The sequence below is a fragment of the Micromys minutus genome (genome assembly GCF_963924665.1).
Source record: "Micromys minutus genome assembly, chromosome: 5".
NCBI lineage: Eukaryota > Metazoa > Chordata > Mammalia > Rodentia > Muridae > Micromys > Micromys minutus.
In genome coordinates this window covers 78,319,653-78,344,766 of record NC_137974.1, presented here as the reverse complement: position 1 = coordinate 78,344,766, position 25,114 = coordinate 78,319,653, and the positions used below count along the sequence as shown (strand labels likewise).

Genomic DNA, 25,114 nt, shown 5'->3' with positions numbered 1-25,114 from the left:
ATGAACCCCTTTTCACAGCAGGTGACTAGCATGCAAGATATTCACACCCTGACTTGGCTGCCTTGACCACTGACATGGCCCACCGGGGTGGGGAGCGGGACTTCCAGACCTCAGCTCGGCGGATGGGTACCTCCCTGCTCTTCCAGCTTTCAGTGCATGAGCGGGAATTGGACCTTGTTTTTCTGGATCATAGCTATGCAAAACCGTGGAGTGCCCACCCAGATGCCAGTAGTGCCCGCCCCACCCGCATGCTCTTTGTAACTCCCCGTCGGCAGCAGGAGAATACTATGTGAGTTTGAGAATACCATGTGAGTTTTGGGTTTCCTTCTTAAGGGCTACTTCTGCCTGATCTTGGCAGTGATGGTGTGGCGGGGCTTAGAGAGATATTCTTGGGAGTGATTGGGGCTGCAGGGTGACTGGAGAGCTTGGATGAGCAGCCAAAGCTTGAAGAGAAAGCTGAAAAATTCCCTCCTCCCTTTACTGCAGAATCTAGTTTGACCATGGCTACAATCTATCGTTGAGTCTTTGGCTTCAGTGCACGGATTGAGAGGGAATTCCGAAAACATTGCTTTCATTCTTACCTCCTTACAGAAAGCCACCTGTGGGCTAATCTAAATTTCTCCTAAGTCTCTTTATTTCCAGACACCAAAAATCTACCCTCTAATAAGTGATTTGGTTACATTTTACCTAATTAATCATTTTGAACCTCCTGGTTTTACCCATATCAGGATTTGTTGAAACACACTTTTCTGATCATTACAAACTTGGATAAGAGATTGTTGCTTAATCTTCCCTCAAAGACAAGTTTAGTTTTTTGTTTTGATTGAGATCCTGTATTTGGGTTCTACGCACACACACACATACACACACACACACACTCTTCACAGACAGTAGTATAGCTTAAGTTGATTCTTGAACTCTGTTCTTCGTGCCTGCACCTCTCAGGTGATGGGATTATAGATATGTGCCACCGTGATTAGTTGGTGTGTTTTCCTTTTTTTTATACAGGGTCTTACTGTGTACCTCTGGCTAGCTTTGGGCTTACTGTGTTGTTCAGGTTGGCAGCCTCCCAATATTTGAATTGCAGTCATAGCTGTGGGTTAGAAGAGTGGTTTGCTTATTTGATATAGGGCTTCTGTATGTAGCCCTGGCCATCTTGGAACTCTCTATGTAGACCAGGTTAACTCATAGAAATCCACCTTCCTCTACCTCCCCAGTGCAGACCTGGAATTCACCCAGGTCATCGGAGTTTGTTTGTTTGTTTTGGCTTTCAGTTTCCTCAGCATCCATGAGCTTTAGGGGAACATTCTAGCATAATCCTTATGCTTCTGGCCTGGGCATAACTGAAAACTACCTTTAAGTAGAATTTGAATTTTTTTTTTAACTGTATAAAACTACTTGCTTTGAGTTTGTATCTTAATGACTTTTTTAAAAGTGAGAATTTAGGAACTGAATTATTGTATCAGAAAATTTATTTTTAGTTATGTTTATTTATGAGTGTGGCATGTTCATTGAATACCACTGTCCTCAGAGGTCAGAGGCATCAGATTCCCCTAGAGCTAGGATTAGGCAATTGTGCCACTCCACGTGGGTGCTGGGAATCAAACTTGGGTCCTGTGCAAGAGCAGCAAATACTCTTAACTGCTGAGTCATCTTGCCAGCTCTGAGGAACTGAATTCTTTAATTGTTTTATTTTGTATAGCTGCATTTTAAAAAGACTTTGGAGCCAGGTATGGTAGCTCATGCCTGTAATCCCAGAACTTGGTGAGGCTGAGACAAGAGCAGAGTCAAGAGGTTAAGGCTAGAGGCTGGAAAGAGATGGGTCAGCAGTTAGATTACATACTGCTCTTATAGAGGACCCAAATTCAGCTCATAACACCCATACCCCCATATATGCATTTAAAATCCTAAACCATAACAACTAAGTTCAAGGCTAGCCTAGGCAACATAGTCAATTCCAGGCCAGGGTGAAACTTTGAGAAGAAAAAACCAAAGCCACAGAAAGTGTAATGACCTTGCCTTTCCCAGGCACACAGCAGGGAGGGAGAGCCAGATGAGTGGATGTCATGATTGGATATGAAAATCATTTAAAGCTAATCATGTTCATTAGATATGTTTTAAACATTGGCGCTAGCTGATGGTTAAGCATCGGTGTTGTGTGAAGTGTGTGTGGCCTGGTCCTATTTCCTCACCTGTTTACAGTGAGTCAGACGTTCCAATAGATGTGGAGACGGTCACGGCAACTCCTGTTCCACTCTATGACAATCAGAAGGCAAGAAGTGTGATGAATGAGTGTGAACGGCATGTGATCTTCGCCAGGACAGACGCAGATGCTCCTCCTCCACCAGAAGACTGGGAAGAGCACGTCAACAGGTAGGGCAGTCCTAGGTAGATGGGCCAGTTAGGGGCTAATGTTAGTACTTAGTAATCCTGTAGTATCATCGTCTCTGAAATGTTGCCTGGGACTCATCTCATTTCACTTATGGCTATGCAGTGGGATGTTCTCTTCTCAGTGCATTGTCTCTGTGAGCTGCCTCACTCACTAACTCTAGCACACTGACCAGCAAACACAGTTGCAGCACCATGGAAGGCCTAGGCAGAACTCAAGATAAGTGTGGACAGTATAGTGAAACTTTAATCTTTTTATAACAAGTGGGGGGTTGGGGATGTAGTGCAGAGGTAAAGTCTTTTCCTGGCATGCGTGAAGCTCCAACACCACAAAACTGTGCAGTTGGCTTGCTGGATATAGATATGGCTGACTTTGTAGGAAGAGCCACCCAAACTCCCTAAAAAACTAAACTAAAACCCTTGGATATGATTGAGAGGTCTGGGAGCCAGTCATTAGATTTATTAGTATATAGCAGTGCCTTCCTTCAGTCACTCCTTTTAAGATACATTTTATGTTACTGTGTATGTATATGAGAGTATGCCAGTGTATGCCACATGTGGGTGCCCTTGGTAGCCAGAAAAGGTTGTTGGATCCCCTGGAGCAGCAGGCACTTGTGAGTTATCTGATGTGGATGCTGGGTCCTGACTCTAGTCCTCTCAAGAGCAGCAAGTGCTCACAACTCTTGGGCTATGTCTCTACCCCTTTATTGACTTCTTTTTGAGATAGGATCTCTGGTATAACGTAGGCCCACCTCACTCCCTAGTAGCTAGGGTTGACCTTGAATTTGTAATCCTTGTGCCTCTGCCTTTCACATGGTGGGATTATAGGTGTGTGTCACTCCTGTGCCTTTCATTTATTTTTATACATTGTTTTACTGTTAAAGCCAAGGCTTGTGTCATCCTGCATGGTCAGCTAGTGTGACTTAATTAAGCTTTTCTGATATCCTATATCTTATCCTGTTTGACTTTCACGTAAAATTTTCCTATAGGCTGAGCATAGTAGTGTACACCTTGATTTCCAGTGTGTGGGAGTCAGAGTGAGTAGGATTTCTTTTTTGTTGTTATGATTTTTTCTTTCAACTTTATTTAAAAAGAGAGATACATGTACAGATTTTTAAGAGCATTTTGGAATAAAACTATATGAATATATTTTTGTCAGTACTTGATTTTTTTTAAAGGTTTGATAGTATGCATTGAAATCGTACTAGCTACCATAAGCATAAAGTACACGTAAAACAGAACATAACATGGAAATAGTCAAAGTTTTCTTGGTGTGTATAGATTGAACATAATGATCTGTCAGTAGGATTTCTGATATTGAAGCCGTCCTGGTCTACCTAGTAAGCTCCAGGACAGCCAAGGCTATTTAGAGAGACCTTGTGTTATAAAAACTAAAATAAAGAAAAATAAGACCTAAAAATTTTCCTTAGACAGGGGCAGTGAGATGGCGTTTGGCAAAACACAAACCTGGTCCAAGGCTGATGACCTGAACTCAATTGCTGGAACCCATGTAATGGAAAAGGAGAGAAATCACTCCACAATGTTGTCTTCTTTTTTTAAAGATTTATTTATTTATTGTATAGGGATACACTGTCACTCTTTTCTGTCACACCAAAAGTGGGATTCAGATTCCATTACAGGTGGTTGTGAGCCACCATGTGGTTGCTGGGAATTGAACCTCAGGACTTTTGGAAGAACAGCCAGTGTTCTTATCAGCTGAGCCATCTCTCCATCCCCACAGCTGACCTCATAAGTGCCATGGTAGTTAAAAGTGTTTACTGTTGTTGCATAGGGCCAGATTTCTGTTTCTAGCACTCATGTGGTGGCTTACAACCACCCTAACTCTGTTTCAGGGACTCAGTGCCCTTCTCTGGTCTCTGTGGGTATCAGGCACACACATACATACATACATGAAAGCAAAAACATTCATACACATGAAATCTTTTAAATTCTTTTAGATATTTTTGCATCGAATTAGTCTCCCTTGGAACAGAGTCAGGGAATTAATAACTACCTTTGAAAATACTGGGTTTGCTGGCTTTGTGGCATATGTCTATAATCCTAGCCTTTGGGAAATAGATAGGAGGATCCAAATTTGAGGCCAGTGCAGGTTACCTAGTGAGACCTTGTCTCAAAGAAAAAAGGAAAAAGAGCCAGGTTTTCTAGGACCAGTGTGCTCTTTTGCTCTCTTCAACTAGGCTGAGCCTGAGGTCAGCATATCATTCAGGTTGGTCAGACCAAGGAAGACAAAAGAGTGTGATGTTATCTATGAAATAAGAAAATGTGTTTCTTGCACTTGTGAAAAGTAAATAGAGTCGGGCCCGAGGGGAGGGGCCGTTGACTCACACAGTTCTCATCAGCTCCTAAATTATATCTTTAGCATGCTCTTTATCTTAATATTGGGTTAGATCTTTTCCCCCTGCCCGTTAAATTTTTAGCCTCCCACTAAGCTTACAAGAACACATTTTAGTGTTCACTTAGTTGTATGTGCAGCAACAACCCTAAGAATTTGTTCTGAGTTTTTAGACTCAAAATTTGTGGCTTTCAAAAAATAAAAAATTATACAGAAAAAGATTAGGACACCCAAATTCAACTGCTGGCTTTCACATGCACACTTAGACACCCCACTCACGTGCATATGCATGTATATACAAATATAGGGTAGAATTTATCTGGGTGGTGATGGTATATCTCTTTAATCCCAGTATGGGAGACAGGCAGATGGACCGCTAAGAGGACAGCCAGGGCTACACAGAGAAACCTTATCCTGAAAAACCAAACCAAAACAGGGTAGAATTTAACTCATGACTAAAAACTAAGAAGTACATTAAAATGACACTGCATCTCTCTCCGGAAAGCCTTTTCTATTCTGTTTTTGAACATTGCTTCCTCCCACTGCTACACAGGCAGATCTCAGGCCCACCTGAGATTCACTGTTTGTGGAGAGATGCTGTCCTGGTAAATATGCTGTGCATTTCCATAATGTGACTGGAAGGAGAGTATGAACCAAAGGGCTAGGGACCAACAGGCCTTCCTATCCATGTGGAGTTAAGGATTTCTGTTTATCTCCAAAACCCAAAGTTTCTAACAATAGACATGGTTCTGATGAAGTCATGGGGGTCACACCAAGGGGGAAAAAAAAGACAAAAAGCACAATCTAGAAACCTAAGCCTGCTTCTTGTTCCTCCACAGTATTACAAGAGGGTGAGTAGCTTTGGGAACTCAGGCATTTATCTGTAGCAAGGAAAGCTTTGCAGATAGATATCTGGGGATATACTTGACTGGATTAGATCCTGATATTAAGGAGAGAAATGAAGGCATTTCTGAAGAGATATTGCCTGCTTTTCTCTCTAAACCTAGGTTGCTCTCATTGTTCATAGCTAACCTGAATTTTAAGTAATGTGGAGATCATTTGTCCGTGTCTGTTTTTTAGACAGGAAGACTTAGGGTCTCCTTATTACAGAGTGGAATACCATCCTGCCTCTTGGTTAGGCTTCTCCTGCACCATGTAGGGTGTGTGGTAGGTGGGGCTATTTTATTTTACACAGAAAGGGAGTTTCTAGTAAATATTAGCTTGTTCCTGGGGAACCAGATAGTTGAAAGAGTAAATTGAAAGGGTAATTTGTCCTTCATCTGTGTATTCACTGGGCCATGATACTTGTAGTTATAGACCCATAGACGACTCGTTGAGTAAGGCCAGGTGTGATGGAAAAGCTGCTTGTCCCCTGTGAAATAAGAGGTGGAGACAGTTGACACCCCTTTGAGCTGCTCTTCTACAGCTTGACCATGCTTTGTTATTCCTGTTGTTTATGTGTGTGGGGACCGGATGGACCCAGCTGTTCAGAGCACTTAGATTGTGTGTGTGCAATAGCTCTGTTCATTCAGCAGTGTTTTAATCCTCAGTGTGTCAGGCACTTGCTGCATGAACTGGGGATACAGCATTAAAACACAACCTTAAAAAGCTTGACTCTCTTGGCTTTTGCATTCTAACAAAGGGAGCCAAACACAGGATGACTAGAATGTGAGGTGGGATAAGAGGGATTAAGGAAGTGTCAGTATAAGGTGATGTCTGACAGTGGCGTGAAGACAGGGCATTTCTGTGTGAGTTCAGGGAATGAATGAAAAGGGTCAGGTGCAGGACTGCACTTGGAGCACGTGGGTCTATGTAGGAGAACGTACTACTATGTCTGGCTTGTTAGGAGTTTCTTGATTGGAGAGTGAATAGAGTTTAAATATCTTCTGTTGCCTCTCTCCTCCTGCCTCTTAAGATTACTAGTCACAGTTGTGACGTCAAGATTACGGAGTTGCTGGGGATGAGGTGATGAGTGATCAGTGTCGGCAGTGAAGTGGGGCTGAGAGCAATAGGATAAACCTGTAATTGCATTTACAGCTGGACTTAGAAGCTGTCAGTAAGGAAGACAGACATTTGTATGTCGTGATGTCTAGGATAAGAACATACTAACATTATTTCACAGTTGTGTGACAAAAAAGGCAAGAACTGTGGAAAAGGAAAACCATTAGTATTGGGTACAGTATTGAGGCACTGGAGAATTGTTATAGTTCTGTTTCATTTTTGCTCTTCAAACTCCTACTTCTAATATAGTACTTCAAAATGCTCGATGATCAGTTGTGTCATGCGTTGTAATCCCAGCATCGTGGAGGCTGAGGCAGTTTGGAGTGAGATCATACTGGAAAATAGATAGTAAATAGAATTGAAGCATGTCTTTAGTTACTAATATATTTTAGCCACCAGATAAATAATTAGCTTTTAAGCACTGAAAAGACTCACTGATTTGTCATGACCAGTTGAAGAGTTCATGCTTTTAGCTCAGTGACCTTAGACTCTTTCATAGTTTGGACAAAATATGACAGCATCTCTTTATCTGGTGGACATACATGGGAAATTTCCTCAGGGTTACACTTTAATTCCTTGGAATTTCTGTTATAGGACTGGCTGGACAGTGGCTCAGAATAAGCTGTTTAACAAGATCCTCAAAGCCCTGCAGTCTGACCGGCTTGCACGATTGGCCAATGAAGGGGTAAGACATCAGAAATACGTTTATGTTCTCTTAGTTCAGGTATCACTGGCTCTTTGTGTCCCGTGTGCTCTCTCCCCACAGCCCCCAGCTTGATAACCGAGTGTAACTATTGTTTTATTTTTATGAACACCTTCCAGGCTTGCAATGAGCCTGTGCTGCGTCGTGTTGCTGTGGACAAGTGTGCAAGGAGGGTGCGGCAGGCGCTGGCAAGTGTCAGCTGGGACACCAAGCTGATCCAGTGGCTGCACACCACCCTTGTGGAGACCTTGAGCCTGCCCATGCTGGCTGCTTACTTGGATGCGTTGCAGACACTGAAAGGGAAGGTAAGGCTGTGGTTGGTTTGACCCAGTAGTACCAGCCAGTGTTTGCTGTGGGTTCAAAATGTAGGTCTGGACAAGGCCACGTGACTAGGTCAGCATGGAAGCTAACAATTTAGCTATTAAAAATGGAAAAAGGGTATTATTTTCGGTTTTGTTTGGTATAAATGTCTTCTTTTTGGATAAAGTATGGCATCTGAAAACCTGAGTACATACTTCACTCTGTACCCTTGTAATTCTCACTTTGAGTCATCGATGACTTGAATGTGGTAGAAGAAATGAGGATAAACCGAGGAGGACCTAGGTAAGGTGTGTGAGAGGCAGCTCTGTAGCTCTCAGGACCAGGGGATTACATAGAGGGAACTGCCTGAGTTAACTCTCCTCACGAAGAGATGGACAGAAGACTTGGTGTACAATGCTACACCCCTTTAATCTCAGAACTGTAGAGGCAGGTGAATCTCTATCACGTTGAGCTTGGTCTACAGTGCAAGTTCATTCTGTAGGGATTGAGTTAGTGAATGAGGTAGAGTTCTTGACACAAAAGCCAGTACATCGGAAGCCCACAGTAACCAATGAGGATTGTGTAAGTGGCCCTCATAGGGATTCAAGGAGTCTGTGCTTTGTTCCAGCACAAGATAGTCTTAGGTAATGGTTCTTAATTCAGTTTTTCACTTTCCTTTACATGGTGGTACTGGGGTAGAGCCCAGGTCCCTGCATTTGCTCAGTGATATGTCCAGTCATGTCCTTGAAACTTCTAGTTTGATTGTTTCTCAATCTTAATTTTTTTAAGTTACAAAATGCTGTGTTTATTAGAAAGCTGAAGAAAACTGGTTGTGTGCCAAAGTGAAAGAGAACTCAGGATTAGTTACAGCAGTTATGTGTGGAAGGATATTTCACCTCACTTTCTACTTCAGCTAATGTTTACCTTGCATGGGAGTGAGCAACAAGAAGTTTAGTTGGTGGATAGTGTGCTCTGGGGTGAGTGCTGGTAGAACACAGGGCAATGGCAGCCTGTCACACTCGCCACGGCCAGGATTTAGGAGTAATTCCCTTGCTTGAAGAGGCAAGGCTGCGCTACTTTTGGTTTAAGTTATTGTGTGAATGGGGTGATAGGTATTTTGAGCCTGACAGACCCTGTTGTAGACTCTTTAAGTGTACACAGCGGGTGCCAGTGCTACCTGGACATACTGCTGGAGTCCATTGTGGGCCAACTGGAATGGCATGAGTGTGCCTGGCTCACTGCCAGTGAGCACATGAGTATAAGATGCTTTCTGTCCTGGGCTGTGCTCTCTGCTGGTGGCTCCTCTACTTCCAGACTTACAGCCGCTAATGAGCACGGGGTTGTTTTGATTTTAAATACTTGCTAAGCTTTAGACAGTGCCTGGTTGAGTCCTGCTCTTAGCCCAGCTATTTTCCCCCCTAGCAGAGAAGGGATGGCAAACTCAGGGTCTTCACTGTGTTGAGACAGAAGCATACAGGGCTGGAAAGGCTGGAAAGCTTGGTCTTAGGTGGAAGTCAGTTACTGATGGCTTTTTCATGTTGACAGTGAACCTCAAGGCTTTTCTATTTCATAGGTAAGCTACTGCCTTAGAAAGCATTATAAGTAGCCTCAGTGATTAAAGGAAGTTATAAAGAATGGCCAGTTGTGGGTGGTGAGCCTTTGTGGCTGGCCTGCATACTACTACTCCTTGCTGGAGTTAGGTAGTCTACTTGGGCCTGGAATAAACCCACAAGTTCTTGCTTTTGGGTGTTTTGAGAGTGGGTCTAACTGTGTGACTCTGTCTGGCCTGGAACTAGATTTTTAGACCAGACAGGCTTAAACTTTGTTTAATTCTCCTACCTCTGCTTCCCAAGCTCTGGAATTACGGGAATGAGCTACCATACCCAGCCTGAGCTACCATACCCAGCCGTGCCTTTGTTTTATAGCTCATATCTCATCTCATGATGAAGTCCTGCCTCTCCTAAGTCTGTGTCACCTTATGTATTACTGCTTCAGGCGTGACTTTCTGCTCCCTTTCCTTGCTCTGTTGGATGGCTCTGTCACTAGTGTGGGCTTTTTGTCCCCCCATGGTGTTAGAACCACACATCCCTCCCCACCACCCCCAACTTGGTTTGTCTTTCTCGCCCTCGAGAGTAAATCCCTCTTCAGGATTAGCTTTGTGCTTTGTAAGAACACCTGAGTTAGCTGAGGCAGTCTAGTCTAGAGGGTATAATTTCTCATGCACAGTTCCTTTCCCGTCTCTTCTCCCTTTGTTGTTTATTTACTTACTTTTTTGAGATAGTGTTTCCCTTTTCTGGCCTTGAATTAGATACCCTCCTTCCTCAGCTTCCTGAGTGCTGGGCCCAGATTTCAAATCTTTTTAAACTTACTTATCTGAAGCATATTTATATAAAGGACAGGTGTGTTGGAGTAAATATTAAAAAGTGGCTTAACCTTTTATCGGCCCCTGGGGTCTTACTCTGAGGACACCACTCTAGTGTAGAGCTGAGCACACACATTTGGTCCCAATACCACTTGGTGCTCCAGGCCGCCTCTAAGAACTCAGGCACAGTTCACTCTACCACCCCTTTGCTTCTGTCCTGGGTAGACATGGCCGCCCCGTGTTTCTTTCCCCCACTGCCCGACACAAACATGACTCCAAGGCCCAGTAGCTTTTCATACCACAACTCTCCACAATAAGCTCACATCCAAATGACAAGATACAAACTACCCTTCTATATGAGATAAAAAGACCCCTAGAAACCCTTAGAAATAAATATTCATATTCACCTATAGCCAATTAAGTCCACCTGGATCTAGATCCTCTTTCTCCAGCTCCATCTTGATTCCTCCAGGAATCTCCCTTCTGCCTCCTGCTTCCACTTCTGCTCCCTGATGTTTTCCCCTCTCTCTCTCCTGTCCAATCATGTATCGCCTTAATGTAAGTCTACACATCACCCTTTTCGTTTTACTTTAAAAAAAAAAAAAATCAAACTTTACCTTTCAATCTAAGCTCTGTATAACTATTACCACTTGAAAATTTTCTAAATGACTATGTTTTCTCAAAGTTAATTATCTGGGGTAAGCTATACAGGTGAGGGATTTCAAGTAGCACACCACATTGTCCATTTCATTTTAGTTATTTTGCATGCTAGAGATTAAACCCATTACTTCCCAAATCCTAGATAAGAGCTAGTCCTAGCTTCAAATCAGTCTTTCTGACTCTGCATGTCTGTCTATCTGTCTGTCTGTCTTGTAAGGAGTAGCTCATCTGCCTTTGGAGTTTTATGCCTGTCTCACTATATTCTCTAGTTTTGTAAAATCCCTTTGAAAGTCCTCTGAAAACCACCTCTAACACTTAAAAACTTTTCTTTCTTGAGATTGTTTTGACTTCTCTGTGGGCATTGTGGGATTTATGGAGATATTTCTTTGCAGTATAAGCATCAGCATGTCTGAAACCTGTATTTATATATTGGTGAGGTCACTTTTGGGGGGATAGTTAAAAACAGGATATGATATAAAGCAAAATATACATAATATAGTAGGATATATTTGCGGGGAGCAATAACAGAGTTCATTATACATGTCTCAACTTGACGACTATTTGTCTGTTGTGGCAGGGTCTTTTGTATTCCAACCTGTGTAGTGCTCAAACCCCATCCCCACCCCGCACTCCAGTATAGCTAAGGTTGATTTCTGAGTGTTTTCTGATGTGAGGAAGTACCTGAAGTACAGTCATTGGGGAAAAGGATGGTGGAATGCACTTGTCCCTTTGTGCATCTAACCAGATTGCCTTTCAGTGGATCAGCCCTGCTTTGCTTCCACAGGAGTGCACTTTCTGTGTGTGTACTGATTTGTCACTGGGCATAAGAGCTCAGTGGGTGGGATTCTTCCTGCAGTCGATTACAGCTGAAGGGAAGGTTTCTCACTTCACACTGGAAACATCTTCACTCTTTCTTCTTCATAGATACCAACTTTGATAGACCGGATGCTTGTGTCGTCCAACACCAAAACTGGAGCTGCAGGAGCCGAGGCCTTATCTCTTCTTCTCAAGAGACCCTGGGACCCTGCTGTTGGTGTGCTTTCCCATAACAAACCAGTAAGTTGGTTGTTCAGCCTTGTCTTAACGTCAGCAGCCTTTAAGTATACATGGGCTTGGCAAGAGGAAGATAGTGGCTCAACTTTTCTTATTAATAGCTTGGGTTCTTTTTAAAGATTTGTTTTTATAAAGTGTGTGTGTGCACATATGAGTGCAGATGCTCAAGTGCTCCTGGAGGTCAGAAGGGTTCGGATCCCCTGGAACTGAGTTGCAGGCAGTTGTGAGCCACTTGATACAAGCGCTGAGAACTGCTGTCAGCTTCATTGGAAGAACAGTGTGTGTGCTCTTAACTGCTTGAGCCATCTCTCTAGTCATAAGCAAAGGATCAGTGCTTGGGGCAAGAACTGATACAGTTGTTGTGAGCTTATAGATGAATACCTTTCACTCAGTGCTTGTTGGATGGGATTCTATCTCCCCAGAGCAAACTCCCTGGCTCTCCTCTGATTCTCATCGCCTCCTCTGGTCCCTCCAGCTCTGTGTTCCCTGCCTCACGCCGCCACCGCTTCTGGCAGTCACAGCTTTCCTGCTTAGGCAAGGTAAATTGTAAAGGCAAGAGGAATTCTGGGTAGGAATGTATGTAGTCTTGGATGAGTAAAGAGAAGAGTATATGGGAGGGGGTCCAGTTTGTTAAATTCAAATGTGGTTCATTCCCCTAACTCTTAATTAATTTTGGCATTAAGTGTCACTTGTCTAAGGGATTTGGAATGTTAAGCAGAATCGAGGTTTGATTGGCACTCCTGGCACAGATGCTCTTTCTTTTCTTTAGGTCATCCCCGTAGCGACCCATCTGCTGAACAATGGCAGTGGGGTAGGAGTTCTGCAGTGCCTTGAACACATGATTGGGGCAGTGAGAAGCAAAGTGCTGGAGGTGAGAGTGCCCAGACCTAGTTCACTGAGACATAGCCATAGTGTGGGATTGTTCTGTGCCATAGAGTCTCTGATCTTACCATCTTCTTTCTCTCGCCACAAAGATTCACAGCCATTTCCCACACAAACCCATCATCTTGATTGGATGGAATACAGGAGCTTTGGTGGCCTGTCATGTAAGTAGTTTCTATTGTATTTAGACGTTACTGAAAATGTGAAGGTGGTTATGGGAATAGTGCCACTGCTATTTGAATTCTTGATTGTCATAGTACTAGATACTTTGCATGGGAAACTACACTGTGGAAGACAGTTTTTGAATGACATTATAGAAATGTCACAGTAGGAAGAATAGAGTAATCAATAAACTCCCTGGTCTCTTCACCCAGTTTTTCAGTGATCAGTTCATAGTCAGGCTTGCTTGACTTATTTCTGCCCACTTTCTTTGTGCTTCAGATTATTTTGAAGAAACTCCAAAGTGGAATGGTACATGCTTGTAATGTCAGCTCGGGGACTGGGGGATGAGACCTAAAGTTTTCCATGAGTTTAGAGTTACACTGGACTATAAATATGTTCTAAGCTACACCAGACTTCTTAGGAGAAGAATACTAAACAATATTAAAAGTTCCAAATAGGTTTTCTATTTATATGTTTGAGCATGTATCTTGGGGGGGGGGGGGGACAAAAAGGTTCCTTCTCCAGACGACTGTGCCCTCTCAACATTTCAAGTAAGTACAAATTAGTTTTCAATTTGATCTTCTTGTTTGCATTTTTTTCCTGTGTGTGTATATCAGTTTGTGTAAGTGTGCTTGACTTTTGAGAGTCCCAGTTCTTCCAGTGTAGTCAAGTGTGGTGTCTAAAGTAGTGAGAACAAGCATCTGCCACCCTCCACACGCCAGGGACAGAACTCTCAGGGCCCACATGCTTTGAGAAGTCTTAGCTGTGTGGAGTGTCCCTTAAAACTACTCATGAGAGATTTCTTTATTTAAGGGACAGTGTTGCATTTTGTTTTTTTCTGTGTTGGGGTGGGTTGCCCAGGGCTCCATCTCTAGAACATGTGAGAGAAGTGTGCTACTTTGTCCTAGCAGTGTCTCCCAGCCTGGTAACATTTGTAGGTTTTTTTTATTATATTTGTTCTCAGTAGTAAAGTCGGTAAGTAAAGAGGGCTCTGGTCTAGGTTGTCCTAAAAGTATGACCACGTTCATCAGGCTCAGCTCTGTGCAGGTTCTATCAGGGCTCTAGTTCTCTAGGTGGTGACTGCCTGTGCTCTGTACTTAAATCATGGATGGATGACAAAACTGAAGGCTCAAACAAGCAAGAAAAGCAGGGACTGACTGGTGGCTTTGGGCTACCCAGGCCCACCTGTTTTCTGGGAAGGCTGGGGTGTAGTGAATTTACTTGCCCTAAAGCTGAATGATTACTTTATTTACAGGTGTCTGTGATGGAGTATGTCACTGCTGTCGTTTGCCTTGGGTTTCCTCTGCTTACTGTGGATGGACCCCGGGGGGTAAGAGCGAGGGGAAACTGGTTGGTCTTTGGTGGTGGGAGTGGGAGACAGCAGAAATGTGGGGCAATGGAGGGCATGCTGCATCCTGGGTCGGGTGAAGCCTCCTGCAGGGTCACAGCTGACCCTTGTGGACAGCTTCAAGGCCAGTGCTTCTGAGGAACAACTGGTTAAATCTAAACTGCTGCCTCTTCTAGGATGTGGATGATCCCCTCTTGGACATGAAGACTCCAGTCCTCTTTGTCATTGGTCAGAATTCTCTACAGTGTCACCCTGAAGCCATGGAGGACTTCCGGGAAAAGATTCGGGCAGAAAATAGTTTGGTGGTGGTTGGGGGAGCTGATGATAATCTCAGGTGAGTCCATTTCCCTGGAGATGAGAGGGAGCATATTAGAATGTTAGAGGATGTTTGTCCCTGGCAGTATAATGACAGACCAGTCTGGCTGAAGGAACAACTAAACCTGCATCCTATAATCCACTATATATTCAGGAGGCTATAGCAAAAGCCAGCCTGGCCCTTGAACCCATTTGGAAAAACTACAACACTAACAGAAGAAATCTGAAATCTCATCTATCCCTCACCTAGAGTTTCTTGTATAAACAAGAGACAACTTTCAAAACGAGGAGATTGATGTCGATTTGATAGTATTGTCTGTTCCAAATAATAAATCTAGATTTCATTAGCCTCCCCCGCCCTCTTTATCATCAAGACTGCCATTCATTCAAACTTAAGAAACATCTTAGGAGAGAGAGGAGGGTGGGTTAGCCTTTCTCCCCCTCTTGGTTTGTTTTAAGACAGGATTTTACGAAGCCCAAGCTGTTCTCAAATTTACAATGTAGCTGAGAGTGGCCTTGAGCATGGTCCTTCTACCCTTAGCCCTGAGTCTCCGTGCCCAGTCTTCATTGTCTGTTCTCAGGAGTGCCACAGAGGTGATGTAGCTTCTCAGTGTGTTCTGTCAGAGGATGCATGATTCAATTTGTCCTGTTACTACTGATAATAATGTTGATCACACAGTTGAGATAGCTACTGTGGAGTTCTCCACTATGAAATTACTGTTTCCCCTTTGTAATTAGGAGTCATCTTGTGGGAAGAACATACTTTGAGATTCTTTGTCATCAAACCTTTTCTGGGGTAGGCATTTTTAAAAGTTTCATTCCTTGAGGTACCAGTGTGAACATAGATTCACTTGGTGTTAAGCCTAACTGGATGCATTATGAAAAAATCAACAAAACCAAATTTTGGGAGGGATTTAAGGGAAGGTGACTTGTGACTTTGGTCATCAAGATAGCCTTTCATTCAATCTTAGTAAACATCTTTACTTGCAGAAAAAAATTTAAGACATTCTCACTATGTAGCTTTGGCTATCTTGGAACTATCATCATGTAGACCAGGATGGCCTGAAACTCACAGATCCACCTGCCTCTGCCTTGAGTGCTAGAATTAATGGTGTGCACCACAATGTCCAGCTTTGTTTGTTTTAACTGAACAGCTTAGGTTGTTCCTGTCTGTCTGGTTTGGAGGAGTCCTGGCCTTTGTCATTTGCCATTTGATTGATGTTCAAAGCAGTGTTCTTGTGTAAACACATTTTGTTTGCAGATACTCAAGTGGTTTTATCCACAAGAGAGCATGTGTATATTGAGTTGCTGTGAGAGGATGGGGAAGGATGGGTTGTGGTGTGCTTGAGCTGTGTTGTGAGCTTCAGTTAGTCTCAGTTCCTCTATGGAGAAGCTCGCTCCTGTAACTCACTCTCCTCAACTGAAAAAGATGCTATTAAACTTAGGTCAGTTACCAGTCCGTACAGAGGAAATATTTGGGGACTCTTGTCTTTGAGATCAAATTTTTCATTATGTACACTCTATGGATTTTTTTTTAAGTAAATCTTTAAAAAAAATTTTTATTAATTTTTATTTGAGTGCACTGATGCTGTCTTTAGACACCAGAAGAGAGCAATAGACTCCATTACAGATGGTTGTTACCCACCATGTAGTTGCTGGGAATTGAACTCAGGACCTCTGGAAGAATAGCCAGTGCTCCTAACAGCTGAGCCATCTCTCCAGCCCCACTTAACATTTTATTTTATTTCTTTTTAATTTTTTTGAAATAGGGTCTATTGTTGACCTGATGTCCTATAACTATGTGGACTAGGCTGGCCTCAAACTTACAGAGACCTGCGTGCCTCTGCTTCCTGATTGCTGAGGTTAAAGGTGTATGCCACCTCACCTGGTTAAAAATTTGAGTTATATTTTTTTATTAGTGGTTTTGTGTGAAGGTGTTCCCATGCCCTGACACCTTATGAAAATCAGAGAACCATGTGTAGGAGTTCTCTCCTTAGACCGTGTAGATCCTGAGCAACTCACTTTGGAGGATTAACATGAACATAGGTAGCATTTGTATTAAAGTCATCTAATTTATTTTGGAGGGTTAATATAGTTTTAATATTGCTCTCCATTGTATAACTTAGGGGCCAAGCCTCAATCAGAAATCAGGTTTTTGTTATTTTTAGACAGGGTCTCGGTCTCTCTGCGTGCACAGGTAGGACAACTCTCAGGGTCAGATCTCTTCCACTCTGGGTTGCAGAGTCTGCACTTTGTCATTGTGTTCTCTCTGTGAGCCCTTTACTGTTCCTTTTTGCTTCTTAGAATAAGCAAAGCAAAGAAGAAATCAGAGGGCTTGACTCAAAGCATGGTGGACAGATGTATTCAGGTAAACAATTTGCTCTTACTGTTGTTAGGTTTCAGCTTTCTTATTGGCAGCAGCCTTTCTCACTTGGGACCATGAAGGGCACCCAGTAGGCTCTGTGGTAGACTTAGTCATGATCAAAGCAAGGGGGAGAGGGAGAAAGGAGTGGTGAACTGAGTTATGAGTGGGCATCTGTCTCAGCAGAGTGAGGCGTGGAGAATGCCCAGAGCTTTCTCACAGGCACCTGCTGGTTTTCCCCAGGTATAGCAGCTAAGCTTGGCCTTTGTGTGGCTTTGAGAGAGAAAGAACCATAGAATAGAATAGAGTTCTGTTTATCTTGATGCTATCTAGGAGTGTCCTCTTATCCTGAGGAGGACCAAGGCCTTTGCTCCTTTTCACACTAGGATGAGATTGTGGACTTCCTGACTGGAGTACTCACCCGTGCTGAGGGTCATGTGGGCTCTGAGCCTCGGGATCAGGATGCTGAGAAGAAAAAGAAACCCCGGGACTTGGCCCGAAGAGACTTGGCCTTTGAGATTCCTGAGCGAGGCAGTCGTCCTGCTTCCCCAGCTGCTAGGCTCCCCACATCCCCCTCAGGCTCAGAGGTAGAGTGTGTAGGGAGGGGCACCTTTGCTGAGGGCTGAAGATGCATAGTTGGTCTTCCTTTGTGGGGATGTCTGGGAATCCCTGTAAGGGGAGATCCGGGGAGACATGCCAAATGATGGTTGGATACAAATCTCTTTGGACCTTCTCTACCCAGGATCTCTCCAGTGTGTCCAGCAGTCCCACCTCTAGCCCTAAGACCAAAGTGACCACAGTGACCTCTGCTCAGAAGTCCAGTCAGATTGGGACCTCCCAGCTGTTGAAAAGACATGTGCAGAGAACAGAAGCTGTGCTGACCCACAGACAAGCCCAAGGTATAAATGGTCTCCTGGCCCAGCAGCCCCAGAAAGGCCCTGTTTCCTGCAGCTAGTGTCAGGTAGACTTGGGAAATATTAGCTCTGCAGCTTTTTCAGGGCGGTGTGAGAGGCTGTCATATTGCTTAGGCAAACTCAGGTTGAAATGAATCCCAAGGCTGTGTAATAAGAGGCATTTTGTCATTAGTCATAGCCTTGTCTGTCCTGGTGTGCTGGAGATATTGAGCTTATATGTTGACTGTGTTTAGCAGCCTGACCTTTCTAATTTCTAATTGGAGAAGCTATATATTTTGCCAACCATTCCTGGAGTCAGGGCTTCCCAGGTGATAGACACAGGATGACTGATTTTACTCCTCAGACTAGTCTAGCTCACCTTGCCCTTTTGATTTGGTCTTGAAGAATCAAAGAGTTCCGTGATGTGACAGTTACAGATTTGGTCAGTGTTTTGCAGTGAAGCTTCAGATAAGACTGGAAAATATTCGTGTTGTTGAAATCAAGGTTTGAGGGTTCCAAGGGTTGTGTAAGGAACTATAGAAAAGGAGAAATTCAGTGAGAAAGAAACATCGGTGGCTCTGTCCCTAATGTTCATTTGTTCCACTCCCCTCCATCCCAGCGTGGTCCTCTGCTCATCACCCTTTTTACTTTTATTGAGGCCAAAAGCTCTTATTTCTTAAACTAAGGCTTCTTATGAATGCTACTAACAAGTGTGAGTGGGTGGGCAGGTGAAGGCAACAAAGGGGGCTGGGTTCCTGGGGTCTGTGTGGATGCTCTGTAATTGGTGCTTGGAACTGGTGGGATTCCCGTAGAGTTTGATGAAGGCAGAGCCAGAAGGTTGCTGTGTTTCTGGGTAACATGATTAGTGGAGAAACGTAAGGTGATCTAGAAGACTGAGTGGTGAGCTGGGTTTAAGATGGGATCCAAGATTGTCATTGAGGGACAGCAGTGCCCATACAGCCATGGCTTAGGCAGAGCTGACGGGTGGTAGGGAATAGTAGTTAACAGAGCTTTCACTGCCTGTTGACCCCTCTCTTTGGAGTTGACTTGCCCTAGCTTGTTGAGCTTGGCAACAGCTCTGTGTGGCAATTACACAGCAAAGTCAGGTTCCAGATCATGTGGTTTCCTTAGAATAGTTGACCGTTTTCATCTTTTCTTTGTTCCTGCTCTGTTCCTCTATTCTCTACTGGCTGTGATTCTATAATTCTTTCTGATTCATTCCAGCACAGTTTGCTGCTTTTCTGAAACAAAACATGCTGGTGAGGAAAGCTTTTCCTCCCGGCACCTCCTCCTGTCTCTTTGGTGAGTATCACTTTCACCTGCTCGCCTAGGCTTGCCACTCTCCTCCCTGCCTCTTAGTGTTCCCTGCTCTGCACTGTCTCTTCTCCTCTATCTCCCAACTCTGTTACCAGCTCCTTTGCTTGTGTTCTTCCCATTGGTTTCTCACTTTTCTGCCATGCTTTTTGCCTCTGAGTCTCTTATATGCCTGTGGCCTGCTGCTTTCATGTGAGCCTGCATTTCCTTGTCTGCTTTCTCCTGCGTTAGTTGTTTCCATCCTGATTGCTGCAAGTACAAGAGCCACTTAGAGCACTCCTCCATCTTAGGCTGGTCCATTCATCCCTAAGCAGCCCTTGATTCCTTCACTGTAGCTCCATGCCAGCAACCCCCATGTTCATTGACCCGCTTGCTGTCTTGCTCCCTACCCCACCTGTTTGCCCATGCTGAGAAGGCCAAAAGGGAGACTTCTGAGGTTGTAGGGTAGGAAACTTAGAAAGCCTAAAAGTTATCAAGTCTAGAAGGCTTGCATTTATGTACCGTGATCTATTTGAGTTAATGGAAGCCCATATCCCAAGATCTGGTTGTGAGATAGGCCACTTCTCCCGTTTTTGGGCAGCAGCTGAAACCTCACCCAGTAGTTCCTAAGAGCCAGCAAGTCATGGTGACAGTCTGTCTGCCCTACCTCCATTTGACAAGCAAACCCCTCAGTCTTGAGTACCCAATGCATGATAGAGATTGTGGAGCCCTATGAAAATATCCTTATACAGAGGATTGGTGGCCTATACTGTCCCCAACTATTGGACAGTTGGGAGTAGGTATATAACAGGGAAATGACCAAATTCTTTGAGTCTGGAAAGTACTGGGAGAACTGACTGTTTACTTCTCTGATGGTGTTGGTTTTGCTAGACAACGTCAGCATGCCTTTTATCCTTTGGTTCCCAACAGCTCAAGGCCCTTGTCTCCCTACTCCAGGGCAGCTGAAATGGGCTGAGTTATCTCTGGGATGCTCCAAGCCAGGTCCCCAGTGGGTGGGACCAGAGGTAGAAATCTGAGTGTAACCTATACCTGTGTCATTTCTCTTGTACATCTTCCACATGGCTCTTCTGGCTGGCTTGGCCTATGGTATTTATAAGTTATGGAAGATCTTACTTCAGCTCTATTTCTTAGTTCCCATTTCATCAGAACCAGTGGAGGAGATAGAGAAAGAAGAGCTTCGGGTCCAACTGAAGAGGCACCATCCTTCTAGTCCTCTTCCTGGTGCAAAGCCCTCCAAGCGACCGAAGATCAAAGTGTCCTTGATCTCCCAAGGGGACACACTTGGAGGGCCTTGTACTCTTTCTCAAGGGGGAATGCCTGAAGGTGAGTCTTTTGTGGTGTGTTAGGCAAAGGCTGACCAGCGCTCCTAGGCTTGGCAAGCAACCCAGTCTGTCAATGCAATGGATACCTGGAACAGAGATGGTCTGAGGTCACACATGGTGGGAAGTGGTGGTCACCTGTCTCAAGAAGAGATACAATAGAAGAGTACTGGTGGGGCCATTTATAACATTACACACTTTGTCTCTTTGGGGTTTCAATTAAGGTAATAAGATGATGCCAGAAGGCTTTAAAAATGGAAGGAAGAACCCCAGCTCTCCTGTAATAATAGCATAGCTGTTCTTTTTCACCTTCCATCTTAAATTCAACCTTGGTTTAGGGGCAAGTTCGGACTGACCTTTGGTCTTGATTGTTCTGCAGCTGCTGGAGGAAAGCCCATCACCATGACTCTGGGAGCTTCAGCAGGAGCCAAGGAGCTCACTGGACTTCTCACTACAGCCAAGTGAGTCTGCCTTTGGTCTCTAGTTCTTTCTTTCTCTTAACTTCTGCTTCATTTGGTTAGGGAAGTGGAGAGATTCTGGAGTCAGTTGTCATCATGTGACTTTTTTTTCTGATTAGGAGCTTCCTTTCATTTCTGTCCATTTTGAATTCATTTTTTCTTATGAGATTGCAGAGCATCCACTGACTTTGAGACCTGAGTTATTAATTTAGACCTGGCTTAGATAGAGGTGTGGCTTAGAAGCTGAAACAAAGAATTGGAAGATTCTTCCTTGTCGGTCTTTACTCTCCTTGTGGCTGTGGGCTGCTGCTCTGTGGATGACAGGGCTCCTTCCTTTGTTTCCAGGTCAAGTTCTGCTGAAGGTGGAGTTACAGCCAGCGCAGCCCCATCTGTGGCTTCCAGCAATGCCACACCTAATGCCATCCACACGTTGCAGAGCCGCTTGGTGGCTACTTCTCCAGGAAGCTCCCTTCCAGGTATCTTGTAGCCCATTACACTCTCTGCGAGGATTGTCTCTACTGCTGGACAGTGGGTGGTCTTAGAGCAGGAGCTAGAAGTGGAGCTGGAAGGAGGAGTAACCATGCTCTCCCAGTGATGGCAGAAGCTAACAGAAGCTGGGATCAGCTCGAGTTCTGGAAACTCCCTGTCCTTACTGTCTGTAAGGGCCTGAGTCCTTTACTGTGAAGATGGACAGTGCCTGTATTGTTTCTTCTTAATACCTCCAACTAGATAAAGCTGGAGGGGTGCTGAACTGGACATCAGCAAAGTGAGATGTATTTTATCTCTTTGTTATCTACTTTTTCTGAGCCCAGCCTGCCTGGAAGGGCTGATTCCCTGATACTGTGGGTTAGGACATTGCTGAATTAGCTTTTTTTTTTTTTTTTTTAAATTTATTTATTTATTATATATAAGTACACTGTAGCTGTCTTCGGATACACCAGAAGAGGGCATCAGATCTCATTACAAATGGTTGTGAGCCACCATATGGTTGCTGGGAATTGAACTCAGAACTTCTGGAAGAGCAGTCAGTGCTCTTAACCACTGAGTCATCTCTCCAGCCCTGAATTACCTTTTCTTTAAGGTTTTTACTCTAAGGTTCTTGGACTATGTATAATGTGGTCTGATATCTGAATCCACTTGGTTTAGTTTTTTTTTTTTTTTTTTTTTTTTTTTTTCTGTAGAAGTAATTGAATTTGTTTCTGAAAAGTGGGATTTAAGCTCTCCATTTTTCCTAATGCTGTTTAAAATGCAGGACTGCTGGCTTAGAATAGGTTGGCGTGTGCAGAGCAAATCCAAGGCAGTGTGGCATAGCACCTGTCCTTATGTGGTAACTACTATGTGTGCTGAGAAGGCTTTCCTGGTGTCTTTCTGAGGCCAGGGGAGTGCCCAAGGGGAAGTTTAGGTTGTAGAGTGGAAGTATATTGTAGGCTGCTTGTGGGTGATACACAGGACTGAAGTCTGTTGCTATCTGCCATGTTTTCTCCTAGGAGCCGCTTCAGCCAGCAGCCTCCTCCAAGGCCTCAGCTTCAGCTTGCAGGATATTAGCAGCAAGACCTCTAGCCTCCCAGGAAGTCCTTCCCCAGGGCCAGCCCCACAGGTATATCATTTGCTGTACTGGGCAGTGTAGGATTAGGACTTCATAGGGAAGGGAGGTTATGTCTGGTATGGGTGGGTTAAGGACAAAAAGCCTTCTAAATACATAGAACACTACCAGACATTATAATCTATGACTTATTCATGGGCTTAGATGAGTTTCTTGGCATCTCTGTCTTGTGTCTTCATCTATAAAGTAAAGTAATAATTTTAGCTTCCTCATATATTTGTGATGGTTAAAGATAATATAAAGATGAATTAAAAATAATAAAAATCCTGGAAGAGTACCTTAACATGTGCTGAATGGGCGGTAACTTCTAATCATCTGGTTGTATGTCCAATAGGCCACCAGTGTGAAGTTGCCAACCCCCATGCAGAGTCTGGGTGCCATGACCACAGGCACAAGCACCATTGTCCGTACCATTCCTGTGGCCACCACTCTCTCCTCCTTGGGTGCCACTCCTGGTGGGAAGCCCACTGCCATCCACCAGCTGCTGACCAATGGGGGCCTCGCTAAGTTGGCAAGCAGCCTTCCTGGCTTGGCTCAAATTTCCAACCAAGCATCAGGTAAGTCTCATGAAAATGATGGGGACTTCAGATCTAAGTATTTCTAGGCCTCATGTAGGCAAAGTGTCCTGTCCTTGATTCTTGGATTCAGCTCTGTGGAGCCTGCCCTTGGAAAGGTCTAGAGAACACAGGCTGCTGCCTTTTTTAATTTACTGACAGAGCATGGACCTACCTACCCAGGAAGAAAGCCAAGATGTTGTTTTGGGAAGAAACTGTTAACTGTTACCTGAAAGTAGAGGCTAGAAATCAATCAATCTTCCTATGTCTGTCACTTATTTAGGCTTAAAGGTCCCCACCACCATTACTCTGACGCTCCGTGGCCAGCCAAGCAGAATCACCACGCTAAGCCCTATGGGTTCAGGAGCAGCACCATCTGAAGAGCCTAACTCCCAGATGCTGCCCTCTAGTTCACAGGTGAGTTGGCCTGGGCAGACCCAGAAAGTGAGCTCTAGTGCTAGGTAAATGTGGGGCTTGCCAAAGGGTTGACCATAGCTGCCATTGCACTGAATTTGTTGGCAGACCAGATTCAAATTTGGACCCTGAGGTTTCTAGACTTGTTACTTTGAGCAAGGCAGAATCTCTTTGAGTTTCCTTCTCTGTAAAACTGGCTCTTGTGAGGATTGAGATAGTGCATTTGTGACTGGGTATAATGTTTTTAAGTATTTCTCTCTTCCCTTTTTCCTCCCTCTCTCGGTTTCATCATTCAGAGCTTATGAGTAGAGTCCGAGTCTCAAACCATGTCTTCATTGCTGTCTTTAGGGTGTAGCTACAGTTTACATAGGAAGTAGCCATCGGTTTCTCTTAGCTGATTTCCATTATGACTTTATTTAAAGTAAAGTAAATGCTCCTAATCTATAAATGTTGATCTGAGGAGCCATCCAGAGATAGGAGGCTAAACAAAAATGGCCTGGTCCAACACTACTATACTCTTCTCCACTAGCTTAGTTCACCCAGGCTATCTGCAAGCAAGGAGTGTACAGACTGAATGTCTGCAGGTGGGTCCAGTTCCTGTCTTCTCTACCAGAACCAACCTGCCTGGGCGTAGAGGGTCTGGGTATTGCTGCAGGCACCCTACAGTCCCAAGCCATTCTATAGAAAGGGGTTGAAAGCCTTCCTTCCTTCCTTCCTTCCTTCCTTCCTTCCTTCCTTCCTTCCTTCCTTCCTTCCTTCCTTCCTTCCTTCCACATTTGTGTGTGTGCATGCACACCATTCCATGGTTCCTGTGTGGAGATTGGAGAGCAACCTGTTTGCTCCTTCTACCTTAGGGACTGGAGTCAAAAACGGTTATCAGACCTAGTGACAAAAGCCCTTAACCACTGAATCATCTCTGTGGACTGTGGAGTTTTTTTCGTGTTTTGTTTTTTATGTTTTCAGACACGGTTTCTCTGTGTGTCTGCCTGGAACTTGCTCTGTAGACCAGGCTGGCCTTGAACTCCAGGATCTGTTTCCCAAGCACTGGGATTAAAGGCATGCACCACCATTGCCTGGCTTTTGGCTTAGTACTGCCCAGCTATTGGCCTAGTGTTTTTTATTTTTTATTTTTCTTCAGTTACAAAAAATAACAATGCTTACTAAATTATTTGAACAGTACAGAAACAGTATAATTTAGGAGTGTTTACAGTTATCAGTGCTATCTTTATAAACTGTAGTAGCTTGACAGGGTAAAGAGAAGTTGGGTAGGAACTCAAGACCAAACCTGGTGACAGGTGCTGAAGCCCAGGGCAGAAGGAACAGTGTTTAATGGCTTGTTCTTGATGGCTTGCTCACCTTGCTTTCTTATACAACACAGCACCACCTGCCCAGGGTGGCAGTGCCTGTGGTGAGCTGGGCCCTCCCTCCTCAGTCTTTAGTCAGAAAATGCCTGCAGACTCACATACATACAATTTAACGATGGAGGCACTTTCTCATTTGAGGTTCCTCTTTGCACATGACTATAGCTGTGTCAAGTTTCAGGGGGAGGGGCAAAAAAAAACCCTAGGTCATATGTGGGGACTAGAGGACAACTTTTTGGAGTTGGATCTTGTCACCTCTATGTGAGTTTTGACATACAGTGGTTTTATATTAATCTTTTGTCTGTTACA

The 25,114-nt window shown here is 44.1% G+C and overlaps 1 protein-coding gene across 11 annotated transcripts in view; it reads left to right on the top strand.

The window, feature by feature from the left end:
• Positions 1-25,114, top strand: part of KANSL3 (KAT8 regulatory NSL complex subunit 3) — a 32,719-nt gene that overhangs the window by 1,072 nt on the left and 6,533 nt on the right. For 5 of the 11 annotated variants that reach the window (XM_080917106.1, XM_080917103.1, XM_080917107.1 and 2 more), the window contains 20 exons: positions 22-289; positions 2,203-2,373; positions 7,337-7,427; positions 7,565-7,750; positions 11,692-11,823; positions 12,243-12,359; positions 12,590-12,691; positions 12,795-12,866; positions 14,120-14,194; positions 14,389-14,546; positions 16,832-16,895; positions 17,276-17,476; positions 17,632-17,788; positions 19,007-19,084; positions 20,228-20,419; positions 20,795-20,876; positions 21,219-21,349; positions 22,361-22,470; positions 22,811-23,033; positions 23,314-23,447. In XM_080917106.1, the coding sequence (XP_080773232.1) occupies positions 75-289; positions 2,203-2,373; positions 7,337-7,427; positions 7,565-7,750; positions 11,692-11,823; positions 12,243-12,359; positions 12,590-12,691; positions 12,795-12,866; positions 14,120-14,194; positions 14,389-14,546; positions 16,832-16,895; positions 17,276-17,476; positions 17,632-17,788; positions 19,007-19,084; positions 20,228-20,419; positions 20,795-20,876; positions 21,219-21,349; positions 22,361-22,470; positions 22,811-23,033; positions 23,314-23,447 (2,691 nt within the window). In that variant the 5' untranslated portion in view covers positions 22-74. Of the gene's footprint in view, positions 1-18; positions 309-2,202; positions 2,374-7,336; positions 7,428-7,564; positions 7,751-11,691; positions 11,824-12,242; positions 12,360-12,589; positions 12,692-12,794; positions 12,867-14,119; positions 14,195-14,388; positions 14,547-16,831; positions 16,896-17,275; positions 17,477-17,631; positions 17,789-19,006; positions 19,085-20,227; positions 20,420-20,794; positions 20,877-21,218; positions 21,350-22,360; positions 22,471-22,810; positions 23,034-23,313; positions 23,448-25,114 lie in introns of those variants that run through there. The other 6 variants (XM_080917104.1, XM_080917105.1, XM_080917102.1 and 3 more) reach the window with 4 other exon arrangements.